The sequence below is a fragment of the Amblyomma maculatum genome, chromosome 11 (assembly GCF_055883805.1).
Source record: "Amblyomma maculatum isolate TAMU_Amacu chromosome 11, ASM5588380v1, whole genome shotgun sequence".
In the NCBI taxonomy this organism is placed as follows: Eukaryota; Metazoa; Arthropoda; class Arachnida; order Ixodida; family Ixodidae; genus Amblyomma; species Amblyomma maculatum.
Genome location: NC_139354.1, coordinates 154,260,659 through 154,274,520, shown reverse-complemented (window position 1 = coordinate 154,274,520; position 13,862 = coordinate 154,260,659). Strand labels below are relative to the sequence as shown.

The window sequence follows — 13,862 nt, the reverse complement described above, 5'->3', positions numbered from 1 at the left end:
TCAGAAATTTCGACTCGGTAAGGTTTTCTGTGAATTTGGCTAGCGTCTCCGGCATCGATGCGATGAGTAACTAAGGGCGTTTGACCCAAGGGGCGTTCACCAAAATCAAATATATCACTGTACGAAGTCAGAAGGCTCGTAAGTGCTTTAGCACGATCATGGCGCAAGCAAGGAGCAACCATTACCGATATGCGCGGCTCAAAATGTGGGGACGGGGCTGGTCGTGGCGGTACTCTAGCATTAGGGTCAGGCAAAAGAGCAGACACATTGAAATCAGACAATGGGGTCATATTGGCGAGAGAAATAGCCTCAGGAAAAACTTGCATAAAAATGTTGAAGTTTGAGACTGGAATATATGTGTGGGTGTTCGGTATGTGCACAATGTTGTAACGGAGAGCAAATTTATGCTGCAAAGGGACGTCGGTTATGGGGCAAACAAAGTAGTCGCCATCAGGAACGTAGGAAAAAGGCGACATGAGCACACAGGGGCTACTGGTGGTAGGCGAGTAAATTGAAGTTGAAGGAGCTTGTTCATCAGGACAGTGCGGCAGGTCTTGATGAAGTAGTCTAGGAGAACAGTCAATGAGAGCGGGGAGTGCAGTTAAAAGGTTGAGGCCTAATATAACGCCTTGAGGGCAACTGGTGAGCACTGTAAATAACACAGGGATGTGGCGGTCAGCAATGCTAATTCTCGCAGTATACATACCAATCATTTTAGCTGTGTTGCTATCAAACAGAAATGTGGGCGGCGGTGTTAATAAGGGAAAAAGCTGGGACGCCGCCAAGAAGTATATCAACGAGATTGCGTCTTGGTGCGCAGGTCAGTACCAAGTTTTCAGTCCGAGTTAAATAATGCAGCGTACTTACATCTGTTGAATTGGCTGGAATGCCGTACCAGACAGCTTGCGTACACCGCGTATTGCAGAAAATCTCCGATAACATTTTATTACCCACTTTTAGGATTGTTATGCACCTGTAAACTGCAATGAATGCACTTTTCTACCAATGCTTTCAGGAACGAAGGGCACGTTCCAAACAATCGGTCGCAGGGGCTGTTGGTGTTAGTGTGTGTAGCAAAAAGTCACAGGCACGATGCTAGTAGAGGATAGTTGACGTCAAGACAGCGCATGTCATTCCCGAGTTAGCAGCCGATGCCAGCTGGGTGTCGCGATTGAAATATGGCATCGGCTTTCAGCCCTCCAAGGCCTCTGGGTCGCGAGTTCGACACGCGCTGAACTAGGCGAAATAGACGGGTTCTTCCGGCTGTGTCGAAATTAGGCTGCAGATCTATGTCATGCAGTGGACGTTTATGAAATGCGGTGCTTTACTAGTGTGTCTAATTAGTATGCCTGCAATAAACAAGGTAGAAATTACAAAAATACCTAGTAAGTGACTACCGAAATGTAGATAGGTGGATATTGAAACGGGAGGCCGAACGCTGTTGACTCTACAATTAAAGACAGAATCAGTGAAGCGAAAATTATTTATTTTATATGAATTGCTAAGAGAAACCAGCGACATGGAAACATCTTGTGAAAATTTTCCTCAAGGCTAGGCTGACTGCAGATTGAAACGCTCTAATATTTGCATCAAACACAATCTGGATGATGTATCTTACAGAAAGGTAGGTTATACTTTTGCTTATCGAAAGAGTCAATTATAAAATAACAACCGTAATTTGATATAATACACACACAGAGCTGTGAAGGTTGTTATGAGTCCAGGATAAATAGAGCCACAATTAACAGCGATATGTAAGAAATCACGAATAAGGTGATTAGGTCGTTTGTGCTTTAAAACAGGGTATCATTGCAGATCATCTCCGTTGTAATCGTTGCAGTTATATTGCGGTCATCATCAAGTAGATCTCGCATCGGGCGCTCAAAAATGCAAGGCGTGCTTCGTTCCAGAAAAAAAGTGTGGCGCCTCAGAAGGGGCCCTAATAGTGTTTATGTAGTTCACATTCTACTGTAGCGATTTCGCTCAAATACTCACATAACGGGTGTTTCACATTCCATTTCATGCAACGTATTCCCACTGTTGTGTAGTACCTCCTCTTGATAGTTCTTGTAAACGCCCTAGGACCCCAATTTCAACAGCCACTACCTGTAGTACATCTCTTTAAACCATCTCCCAGGCAGCGAACGATGGCGCGTTTCTTGTGGGAGCAGACTGCAACTATGAGTGTAGTGAATGACAAATTCCTCGCCAGTTACGTGCAATGAATTCAACTTCAAAAGTACACTGTGTGGTCCAAATGATTGAAGTAATTTCGGCCGAGCCGAATAATCATCATAAAATTCTTACAAACAGAAAATATATGCTTTTGACATCACGGAGCTAGCAGCTACTAGGGAAACTGTGCTATTGTAACTAGACTCTTGTTATGTTACGAGCAAGACGCATAGCATATAGATCCCGTATCAATGAGCCCAGTGTGATCTGTAAGACTTCTCGACCCCTGTCCCTGTGAATAATGGGTGCGGCCAACTATTTTTGTCGCATAATAATTTGGAGCTTCCCATTAGTAAGACACATTGGTCGCTTTCTATACTTAACAACCCGTTGAAACAAATTACCATATAAAACTCGTTGACATCCTCATCGCTTTGCAAAGAACAGAAACTCACACCTGAACAATAAGAAGATAAATAAGAAAGGGCCCTTCGCAAAAAAAAAAAAAATCTCACCGAATATCTGACAGCATACGTCAAGGAAATGTTGAATTCTGGCCAAAGCGTAATACGCGCCGTTGTTCGGATGGCCTCATTGGAGCAGTTGTATATCTCTGCCGTGTTAACGTTTATACATTATGGTGCCTTAAGACTACTTGGAAATGAGTATATTCTAGATTATGGATACACTAGTTAAGAAATATTTGTTTAAGCGAGTATAAATTTCAATGTCGGTGAGGGGTTTGTGTATTGAAGAAAGAACTGCAAAGTTAGCCGTGGATGGGAGCCGTTCAGGATGTTGCGTTATGCCATTTATTGCCGATCTTACGAGCCAATATGCTTTTAGGTTTTTTTCCAGCAGGATTCGCTGTAAATTACATTATTATAGTTAAGGAGCACTGAACAAGGTTGAAGGGCCGAGACGAAGACAAGTCGACTTGTCGAAACGTTGCCTCGACCTGCGAACTGAGGTGTACCCCCTGTACCATTGTTCAGTGCTCCTTCATACTGTGTAAACCATCTTCTTCCCTCGTTCTACACAATATACTTGAGTGAATGAAAATAGCTGCGTTTCACACTAATGGCCCTGTTGCACAGAGGGTCAAGCGCATTTTCGGCCTGATTTTGAAAGCGCTCTAGCGAAGTGTGCAGATTTGTCGCAAGGGGGAATTATTAGGATCCCGTTCTGCCATTTTGAATGCAAGTGAAGGGCAGGAACTCTTTTAAAGCGATGCTTTCATCCTTTGATATTTCCAGACCAGGATCGCAGTGTATCTGCCCCATGTTTTCGTCGGGACATCTTTTCAAAATCTTCGTCACTTTTCTCAGGTGAGTGCTCGAAATGCTACAACACTGCTTTGGATGATGACAACAGGATACTTGTTTCTTTTACTCAACTTTGGGCAGTGTAAAACATTCCCAGATCTCTTAAGTAAAATAAATGTAGGGGCGTAGCCAACGGCCGCTTAATGTGTGCAAGAAGGCTTTTGTGTGCTAAGCAGAGCGTGTAAAAACCTTTTAAAGTATGCTGGTTTCATAATATGATGAATATATTGCGACGGGGATCACAAAAGCAAGTTCAATTTATTTACACTCCCTCATTTTTTTTGTAGCATAAACAACTGAAGACGGTAATCAAAAGTTGTCTCTTTCATTAAAGAAAATTAATTTTGCAATCATTGTTTCACCCAGAAAAACCGTACAAGAACGACGTCCTGAGCTGCAGGAAGGAGTCGGCGATAATTAATATGTGTTTGTTCCAAAACAACGCATCATTCTGAAAACTACTTTTCGTAAGAACTTTCGCAAGAGCAAGCATTTTCGTGGCATTACTTCATCACACAGCCGGAAGATTAGGGGCGTGAATCTGCTTCAGGAATTTCAGTCAGTCTGACACCCGCTGAGACTTTCTGCATGGCATGTTGGAATTTCGGTTCCTGTTACTGCGTCTGATATTACACCCAGAGGTCGAAATAATGTCAGAAGATCTGTGGCACAAAGCTGGCTCTGAGGGGAGGGGGTTATGCTGGTCTAATTGGGCTGCCCATGTCAACCCCAGAAAGGCCAATATGGCTTTTGCCAAGTGGGCCCGTGTTAACCCCCAATGGCCTGCCCGCATTAGGAACCGATGCAGGTACCCAAGTGGGGGCTATCTCTATTCTTCCGCAATTTCATGATGTGCCTAGTTAACGCAGTCCCTCTGTCTGTCCCACTTTGGAGATAATTCCAGCAGTCTCTGAATACGAACATTTCTTCGTTCTCTGTTACCTTCTACATTGATGACTAGAACCCACGCTTCCCTACACGGACCTCACAGGGGCCGACGTGGGTACTTCATTAGCAGCGCCATCCGAAAATGGTCTCATCGCAACCACAAGAAATAATAGCATGCGCTAATATTTTACACTTTAGACACACCGGATTCCTGTATGGGAACACAATAGTAATATTGGCAATGTAGGTAGCCTAGACGCTCCGTCTAGGCTACCTACATTGCCATTACTAGTATTGTTACGATAATCTTCATGCGGGCACCATGTACACATTAGGCCAGAGACATGCGTTTAGAGTGTTTTCAACAATGAACATATAAGAAGCGAGTGAACTCTTTCTGAAAACAAGCCATGTTCTTACCATGCTTTGTAGTAGAGCTTGGTAGTGTAATAAAATATTGCCACGTGCTTTTCAGAGACCGGGGGAGAGAGCGCTTAAGTGGAGGAAGCCTTGCAGCCATCTGAATCTGAGCACAGTTTCTCCTGGCTTGTGTATTTGCTTTGTGACTATTGCCGCGGCCTTGTAGAATACTTGTTGCATTTTCTGGTGTAGCCGCCAAGTACGATTGGCTTTCCTGTGAGCTCCGTCCTAAGGGCTGGAGTAAATAAACACGAATTTGGACCCAGTCCACCACAGTACGAGCCGACGTCTGCAAGGCTAGTGGCCTGAACTCGCGCCTTTTTCCTGGACGCCTAGACCTGTGGCAAATATACACAAACTGATACGATCCATATGGGCAGCTCAGTGAATTTGCCGGCTCAATGCGTTGTTCTCTTGCACGAATGCTACCGTCCTTCGCCGGCGATCACTTTGAAGACGCTGAAGATTGAATGGACCAGTACGAAGGTGTTCTCAAGCACAACGGCTGGGATGAGGAACACAGGAAGGAAAACTCCGAACCATAAACGTTGCTCTGGAAAGCTCAACACGGACGTGATTCGTGTTTGTATACTTCGCGACTAGACCAATAGCGGAGGCGCAACTGTGGGTAGAATTGCGCTATAAAATAGGTCCCGTAAAATAGACCCCGCTATAAAGCAGGCCCCGCATTCCACTACTAGCTAGGACTGAATAAACCACATTCAGCTGTCTATACAGGTGATGTTCGTGTGCTGCTCCCAGACAAAATACGACAGTTCGTGAAGCAAAAAGCAAAGCTACCTTCTTCGTCGCCAGCTGCTGCCGATCTACCCCACCACGAGCAGAAATCACATCACATCACTTTATTTATCCTAAAGACCCCTTTTCGGGGCGTTACATAAGGCGTGGGGTTTACAAAATAAAGGAATCAGCAGTGCTTGAAAATGATATGATCATTTTATGGCAGCAGTATTGCGGGGAAGGCCATTCCACTCAGCTTTTGCACGAGAAAAATAGAGTCGGCAAAAATAGTTGTACGGCCGGGTGTCACCAGCTAATAATTAGAAGGTATTATTAACGATGCGCCCTTAACGGTGCGCACACTCCCAGACACCCTTGCCGTTGTCAGATGGGGAGGGGGATTGACACCCGGAGGTGCCGTGCTCCAGAGTCACACATAACTCATCAGCCCATCATCATCCATTCAACACTTCCGGCAAGGTCCCCCCCAGGGCCAAGTGTGGTCTGGGAGAGTTTTTTCACCTTATATCGGTTTCCATTGGGCGAACAGGAGCAAGAGCAACGAGCAGCATACGAAAGCACTGGGGACGCACGTTCTCGTCTCCCCAATGGAACATTCACGCTGCTCTCCGAGCAGCGTACCGAGGCAGAGCGCGTGACGTCAGGCGTCATGTGATCAAACTTTTCCCGCGCTTGCGTTGCCCGTATCTGCCGGCCGAACGCCACCGCTGCCGTCTTCCGCCATTTTTCTCGACCGTCCTGCCCGGGCTCCGGGTGGCGAATAACCAGAAGAACGGCCGGTCCCGAGGGAGAGAGCGCGCGCGCTCTCCCTCGAGACCTACCGTGCCAGAAGTGACATCACAAAGGTCACGTGACTTCCTCCGTTCTCCCTGCACTCCGCCGCTGGCGACGGAGCACCGAGGACTGCTCTCGGCTGCTCCCGGGACCCCAAAAGCGCGCCTCCTCTGCCAATGGAACACAACGCTACTGCCCCTGTTTGACCACTGGTAGGCGCTGAAACTCGCGAGAGCACTTTTAGTGCAGCTAAACGTGCTCCTGTTCGCCCAATGGAAACCGGTATTAGAGTGAGGGGAGGTAGCTGTTCCGGTCGCAAAGGAGGTGCCCTCGACCTGCGTGACAAGCTCAGCCAGAATTAAACAACCTTTTAGTTACAGAAGGGGGTGGCCGTTTGGTGCCCAGCTGTCGCCGGTTGAAGCCAGAGTAAGGTTCGGAGGAAAACGTAACAAACAAAACACACTTTAAGCGCAGCAAGAGACGATACAAAGGAATGCACAAGAACACTTTAAATACACAGACGAGAGGTTCACAGAATACAAACACTAAGCATGCAACTACAGAGGTATTCAATAACAGAGAGGCTTTACAACACAGATCAAACACGAGAGAGGCACATAAACAAAGACCAAATTGTTCACCAGGCACTGTTGCAGTCCGACGCCTCGAGAGTCACGATGTGGCCGCCAAGCAAGACGAGCGCCGCTCCCTCGCAGGTCCGTGAGCTTGCTAGCAGCAGGTGATCCTCGGGAGTCCAGCCGAAGCACTTGCGAACACGCCGCAACCACTGACTACACAAGCGGCGCGGCCTTCAAAAATAGGGCGCGCTGCGTCTGTCTGTCAAGGCGCGCTAAGGTGAGCGCGCACGCACACTTAGCTTCGCTGGTTAGATCGCTCCCTTTTCCACCCGAGCCGCACGCCGTCATTGGCTAGGACCCGTAGAAATTTCTGGAGAGCTCTGGCATATTCCAGACTGATGAGTCAGCGTCATCGCCGGGTGATGAGAAAGAGGGCGACGGCGACTCGTACAAAGCTACGCGCTCTCTCGCGCGGGGAAGGAGGCTTTTCTCGAACTTGGTGGAAATTTCCATGCGGCGCCGCGCGGGCCTCGCACCGCGCCGGCTTGATAAAAATGTGCGCCGATTTCGTGACAACGGGTATGTGGACGCAAAACTTGAAGAAGATGACCGATGCGATGGGACCTGCGTTGTGGAAGTGCGCAGATGTATGGTTCTTGTTTTTGTGGCGAATAAAAGAACTTGTGAAATTGGACAATACTGGCTATACGACGGTAAGTAGGATTATTAGGTAGACCTGACTACGATTTTAAGAATGATATGCTGATGTCGTACGACTATGAAGTGTGAATGAATCTGGTAGTCCTGTTTTGAACAGCTTCGATGGCATGTATTAAGTATTCTTGATGAGGGCTCCAGTTGGGTGACGCGTATACAAGTTTTGTTCTAACAAGTGAGATGTACGCTTATAGTCTTACGTGTTGTGGGGCTTCTTCCAGGTGACGTTTTAAGAAACGTAGTGTTTTATTAGCCAATGATATCAGGTTCGTCACATGCAAACGCCAAGATAAATCATTAGAAATGAAGACACCTAAGTATTTATATGACTGGGCGAGGTTAACTGGGGAGAAAACAAGAGGATTGCGATGGCAGTGAAAGGCCATTCAATTACTTTTGTTAGAGTTGAGCGTCATCATCCACTGGAAGCACCAGTCTTGCTCACGGCGCAGATCTGCCTGATGTGATTCTTGGTAAGAATGGTTAGTAACTGACCGATAATTGACACAATCCAGGGGTAAATCATTAATGTATATGAGGAATAGTAAAAGACCGAGAACAGAACGCTGTGGGACGCCGGTGGTTACTGTAAGCGGGTTGAAAGGTTGGTTATTAATGACGACGGACTGAAAGCAATGCTTGAGGAATGCTTTATTCTGCAATTATGTTCGGATGTAGGTTCAACGGGGAAAGTTTAAGAAGGCAGCGTTGACGAGGTCATTTGGCGAATGCCTTAGTGAGATCTAGAAAAATGGAGTCAGTTTGTAGGTTAATATCAAGGTTGGCCTGAATATCATGTACAAATATGGCTAGATGAGTTTCACAGGAAAAACCCTTGCGGAATCCATTCTGTGATGGATAGAAGAAATTATTTGAATCCAAGAATTGCATGATTTGGGTGTAAATGGCATGTTCCATGATTTTTCACGGTACACTTGTTAATAAAATGGGGCGAGTATTAAGAGGTGAATCATAACTACTTGTTTTGTGGGCGGAAACGACCTTCCCCACTGTTAGGTCGTCTGGAACGGTTCCTTCGGAGAGTGATTGCGAGAACAATGAACACAAAATATGGAACAGAGTGATTTATTGTTTTTCAAGACCTTTGAATTGATTTCGTCTATGCCTGAGGCCGAGGAATTGTTAATTTTGTCGATTATCCACGAAATTCTGTTACTGCTGAAGGTTATTGCGTTCATGACTGTGGTGACGATGAGAGGCAATCTAAAATATTACCACGCACTATGCCAAGCAAACATAATTTTACGACCAAGGCAGTTTTTAAAAGCGAGACTTATAATAGAAATGGTTTCACCTGTGTCCAACAACGCCATAGCACGTACACCGTTCAAAAACACTTCAATTAGATTCTTGAACATCGAAACGGGCAGAGGCATGGATAAGCTAGAATCATTTGCGACCTCACCTCCATAGGCCGCACTCACTAGTTTCCCGGAGGTGGCGACCGTCGACGGGGAGAAGGGGAGCGTCGTAGGCGCCGAGATGGTGGTGTCAGGCTACGGTCACAGGCCGGTGATTCGTTTCGGTTCAGCGCCATTCTGCGTTCTTGTCGGCTAGCTGTTGCTCTGTACTCACTCCGGCCAGGTGTTCTTCTATATGAATCTACATTGTCAGCAGGAAACCTTGCACGGGAGTTCAGCCACTGTCGGCGATATTGCTGGTACGGACGGCGGTTGCAGCAAAAACGCGAAATGTGGCCGATCATTCCACAGGCATAACACACTGGCGGCTCACGTTCATTTGATGAATAAGGGTCATCGTCTCTTGTATTAAACGCTTAATGTTCTGGATGTAGTCGACGAGGATGACGAGAGTGCTCGCTGTTGTAGGCGTTGATGGTGAGAGGCTGGATGTCCGGGCGATGAGCAGCAGAGCATCGGGTGTCCGAAGGAGACGTAACAGAGGGAGCATAACAGGTAGACGATGGGATATTGTCTGACGAAGAGGTGCTACTGTAGGGTCTGACGTGGCCCCCAATATCTTGATGCCTCCGAAGCTCCTCGCGGACGATTTGTCAAATTGTATCTGCCGTGCTTGTCGTTTCCGACACATCCACACTGACGACAGTTGTTACATTAGGCAACCGACCAAACTTCGGAATGATACGGCGTCGCTTCAAACATTCAAACGTGCGGCAGTGTCGTGTTACATCAGCGGTGGTATTCAAATCGTCCTTGCAGATAAGAACGTTGTACACGTCTTGCGCGATTCCTTTGAGGAGGTGACCCACTCGGTCTTCGTCAGTCATCCCAGCATCAACTATTCTGTATAGCTTGAGGACGTCTTCTATGCAAGTTGTGCAGGTCTCCCCCGTTACTTGCGCTCGCTGAGCCAGAGTATGTTCGGCGCTCTTTTTTCAAGCAACGGCATCGCCAAATCCCGCTCTCATTTCTTCTATGAAGCGATACCAGGTGGTAAGGGATGCTTCATGACTGTCAAATCTTGTTAGCGAAGTTTCTTAAAAAAAAAATACCGCATTCGCCAGCTTGGTATTCGCATCCCAGCGGTTGTATTTGCTCACCCGATTGTAGTGTGTGAGCCAGTCATCTACGTCTTCCGCGGGCTTGCCATAGAAGTACCGGGGTTCCCGATAAGGCTGTCCGATGGTCGGTTGAGCTGCTGGCGTGGGCTGCATTGAACCATCTGCTTGCGCCATCTCCGTCCGTAGGGGGGTAGGCCAGCAATTCTTCTGCTTCGGCGAAGTAGAAGAGGTTCCGTGGTGATCTGTAGCCCGCACACTTCACCACAATTGTTACGAGGTTTATTTAAAAGATGTTAGGATGCGCTGGAGATTGGTAGCACACCAGAGCGGACAGACTCAGCTTCCTCGTCCTCCTCTGCTTCTTCCGCCAAGCCTCATCTTCCTCAATAAGGACGGCGGGAAGTGCGTGACAATATGTTGTTTCGGCTTCATTAGTGAAAACGGAAGAAAATTCAGTGTTAAACGTGCTTGTACATTCGATATCAGTCATCCATTCACCAGAATTAATAGTGACGGCTCGAAGGCGTGTTTCCTTCGGGTTTACCATTTTCCGGAAATTCTTGGGGTTATCGGTTAACATTTTTGGCAGATCAACTTCGTAATATGAACGCTTCGCACTTCTAATCGCCCCCAAATAGGCGTGTTTGGTTTCGTAGTATTTATCCCATGCCTGCGAGCTTGCTTGACGCTTGGCTGTACGAAGTGCGCGTTTTTTTCTTAGTTTCGAGCTTTTTCAGAGCTTTTGTAAACTAGGGTTTTTTTTATTATTATTGTAGAAATGGTACGTGCGCATTCCGCACTGCAATAAAGAAACCAGAACTACAAATGGAATCCAGCGATATATGCCTCTTTTATGCGGGTTGATCTGAACGTGCCCGAGGACATAACTATGCGACGCATAATGAATGGTGTCAAAAAAGAACTCTTATTTTGCCTTGCGGAAAATCAATCTCCCACTAACACCAAATACCAAACGGAAGCTCGCTACAATCGTCACGTGTCTCATGTCACCGGCCGTTAATAATTCTGCTTTGAATTGCTCCGGGAGTGCTTTACGGGAGATTTTAGGTCTGTTCTCGCCGCACACATTGTTGCTTCCGTGACTCGCCTAAGTGGCAACGGAACCAGCTGTGTCGATGGATGGATGGAATATAGGAGCGTCCCCTTTGAAACGGGGTGGTAGCAGTAGCTATCATGCTCCTTTTTCTCCCTATATCCTAACTATTGATTTCGATTGGTTAACTAAACCATCATTCTATTTATTAAATTTTTGTTCCTACATAACTATCCTTATGTCACTTCTCTGCTTTTAAGCCACCAATCTTCCAGTCGTTTTTTGCTAGCTTCCACCGCTGGTTTATTCACCCGGCCACTATCTCTAAACCCCAGAGCTTCAGGAGCAGTGATTGCGCCTGCACCAACTTCCGGATGGATACCATTACATTCGAGTATAATATGGTCAATTGTTTCACTGGAGTTTCCACATACAACCCATGCGTCATCTCCATTGTTAAAATTCTTTTTGTAGCTGTGTGTTCTAAAACACCCTGATCTAGCTTCAAAAAGTAGGGCACTGCCTTTCGAGTTATCAAAGAAATCTTCCTTCTTGATCTGCATTTTCCACTTTCGGTATAATTCCACACTCTGTTTCTTTTCCATCGAATTTATCCAATTTTTACCTTCTGTGTTTTTCACCTGTTGCTTAACGCTCCTTATTTCTCCGTCCTTGTTAATAGCATACTTACTTGTTAGTTTCCTAGTTCTTTTCCTCCATTGTGAGTCAAGGCTTTTTAAGTACGGGTATTTAAATACTTTAGCTGCCCATCTGTTATGGTCCAATTTCCTCAGGCGTTCCTCATATAATATTTTACTCTGAGCTTCCCGTACTTCGAAAGATGCCCAGCCCATATCTCCCTGTACCGCCTCATTTGTAGTTTTGCCGTGGGCACCTAGTGCTAATCGTCCAACGGATCTCTGATTTGTTTCTAATGTTGACTGTACCTGTGATTTTAGGCACAAAACCGCATTTCCGAAAGTAAGTCCGGGCACCATAATTCCTTTCCAAATACCCCTCAAAACCTCATACCTATTGTATCCCCCCCATGCCTTATGCTTCATTATCCCGGCATTCCTTCGCCCTTTGGCCTTAAGTGATTGCTCATGCTTTCCAATCTATGCCAATCCTTCGTTTACCCATACCCCCAGATATTTATATTCTGCTACTCTAGGTATTTCATGGCCTTGTATTTTAAAACCCTGATCAGTTGAGCAGTTGAAAATCATCAGACCCGACTAAACTGCGCTCAAACGGAAGCCTACAGCGTCCCCTTCGTCTCCGCAATACTTAACTACAGTTTGCAATTCTTCCAGACTCTTTAGGGCCGCCACCGCCACCTAGTGAGGACGTGTGCAATAGGGTTTCAGCATCATAGTGGGTATGAAAACGACACGTTCTGCCTTCTTCTCAAGCCGAAATACAATTTCGAGAGTCCGACGTCTGGCGTGCTACCCCTGTGGTAAGGCTGGTCAGATGCTGTGGGTTTGCCCGCACCACAGTGTGCTGCATGCCTTCATAGTGGTGAACGGCCACACGAACATCAGGAATACCTCTCAGCGCAGGCTGGCTTTGTGACATCCCACGCCACGAGTCCTCCATGGTTACTGCTGCCTGCTATGGTTCGCCCACTCCAAGCCCCCTAAAAGCCGCACTGGCCACTCAACGATCCCCCGTCAGCAAAATTATAGACTAGAGACGTGGGTAGGTAAGGCTGGTGACTAGCGTATAGTGTAAAATCGTCCATCACACTTCCGATGTGGCGACGCTTCTTAGACAGGACCACGTAAGTAGGCGTAGCTTCGCGGCTTTAGATGTAGCGGTTCGATACCCCTTCAGTTGACTGACACCTTTTGGTTTACTGATCAGTGCTTGACAATTATTTAAAGGAGTATAGACACGTACATTTTCTGTTCCGGTATTTTTGATTTAATCGATCCACAGTGGTCCAAAACAGAGGGACTGCGACCCAAAAAGCCCCTGCACAGATCAATTAATTTGTTATCAGTGCATTTATCCGGGCCAGTTTCGGTTTCGATCTCTCAGGACACGAGCGCGCGATGACGTCAAAGATACGAGAACGCCACACGAGCGCTCCCTACTGGCAAGGTTGGTGATCGCGTAAACACAAAATCTGATGACGCATTCGGGTCGCGTTTTTCGTCTGCTTGCTGTCGCACGTGCACGAAAATATCGTCGTCAAGCAGCGCTTCAGCGTAGCATAATTAGTACTGCGACGTTGTTTTGCCCAGAAGCGTGGATGTTACTAACATTGCCGGGCACTTAAATCCCGACCCGCTCGCCTGCGACTCATGCGACGAAGCAGGAATCAGCAGCAGCCACGAAAGCTTGGTGGGTTGACGCGCAGGAAATGTCAACTGGTAGGAATGTTGAACAAAGGAATCGTGAAGATGCTGCTTTATCAGTCCGGTTGGCCAACGCTGTGAGCCAAGCTGTTCTAAAAAAATGTTTTAGTAATGATGCGATCAGCCACCGTAACCCGTAAGCTCTCCCGATGGCTCCCGTGCTCACGCCTGTTCACGCGCTGATTGGTCCCGACGCGGCAGACCTGCGTGCCGCCGTCCAAGCATGTGGCGCCATCTGGCGCAGTCAAGGCAATCTGGGTGCGTAAAGCCGTGGCGCCGTGGCCGCCGCGATCGGCTCCC

The 13,862-nt window shown here is 46.9% G+C and overlaps 1 protein-coding gene across 1 annotated transcript in view; it reads left to right on the top strand.

Moving 5' to 3' along the window:
- LOC146175214 (lipase member N-like) overlaps window positions 1-13,862 on the top strand; it is a 158,187-nt gene that overhangs the window by 125,741 nt on the left and 18,584 nt on the right. Inside the window, exon 6 of the mRNA XM_084585550.1 lies at window positions 3,432-3,503. Within this exon, the coding sequence (XP_084441676.1) occupies window positions 3,432-3,503 (72 nt within the window). The remainder of the gene's footprint in view (window positions 1-3,431; window positions 3,504-13,862) is intronic.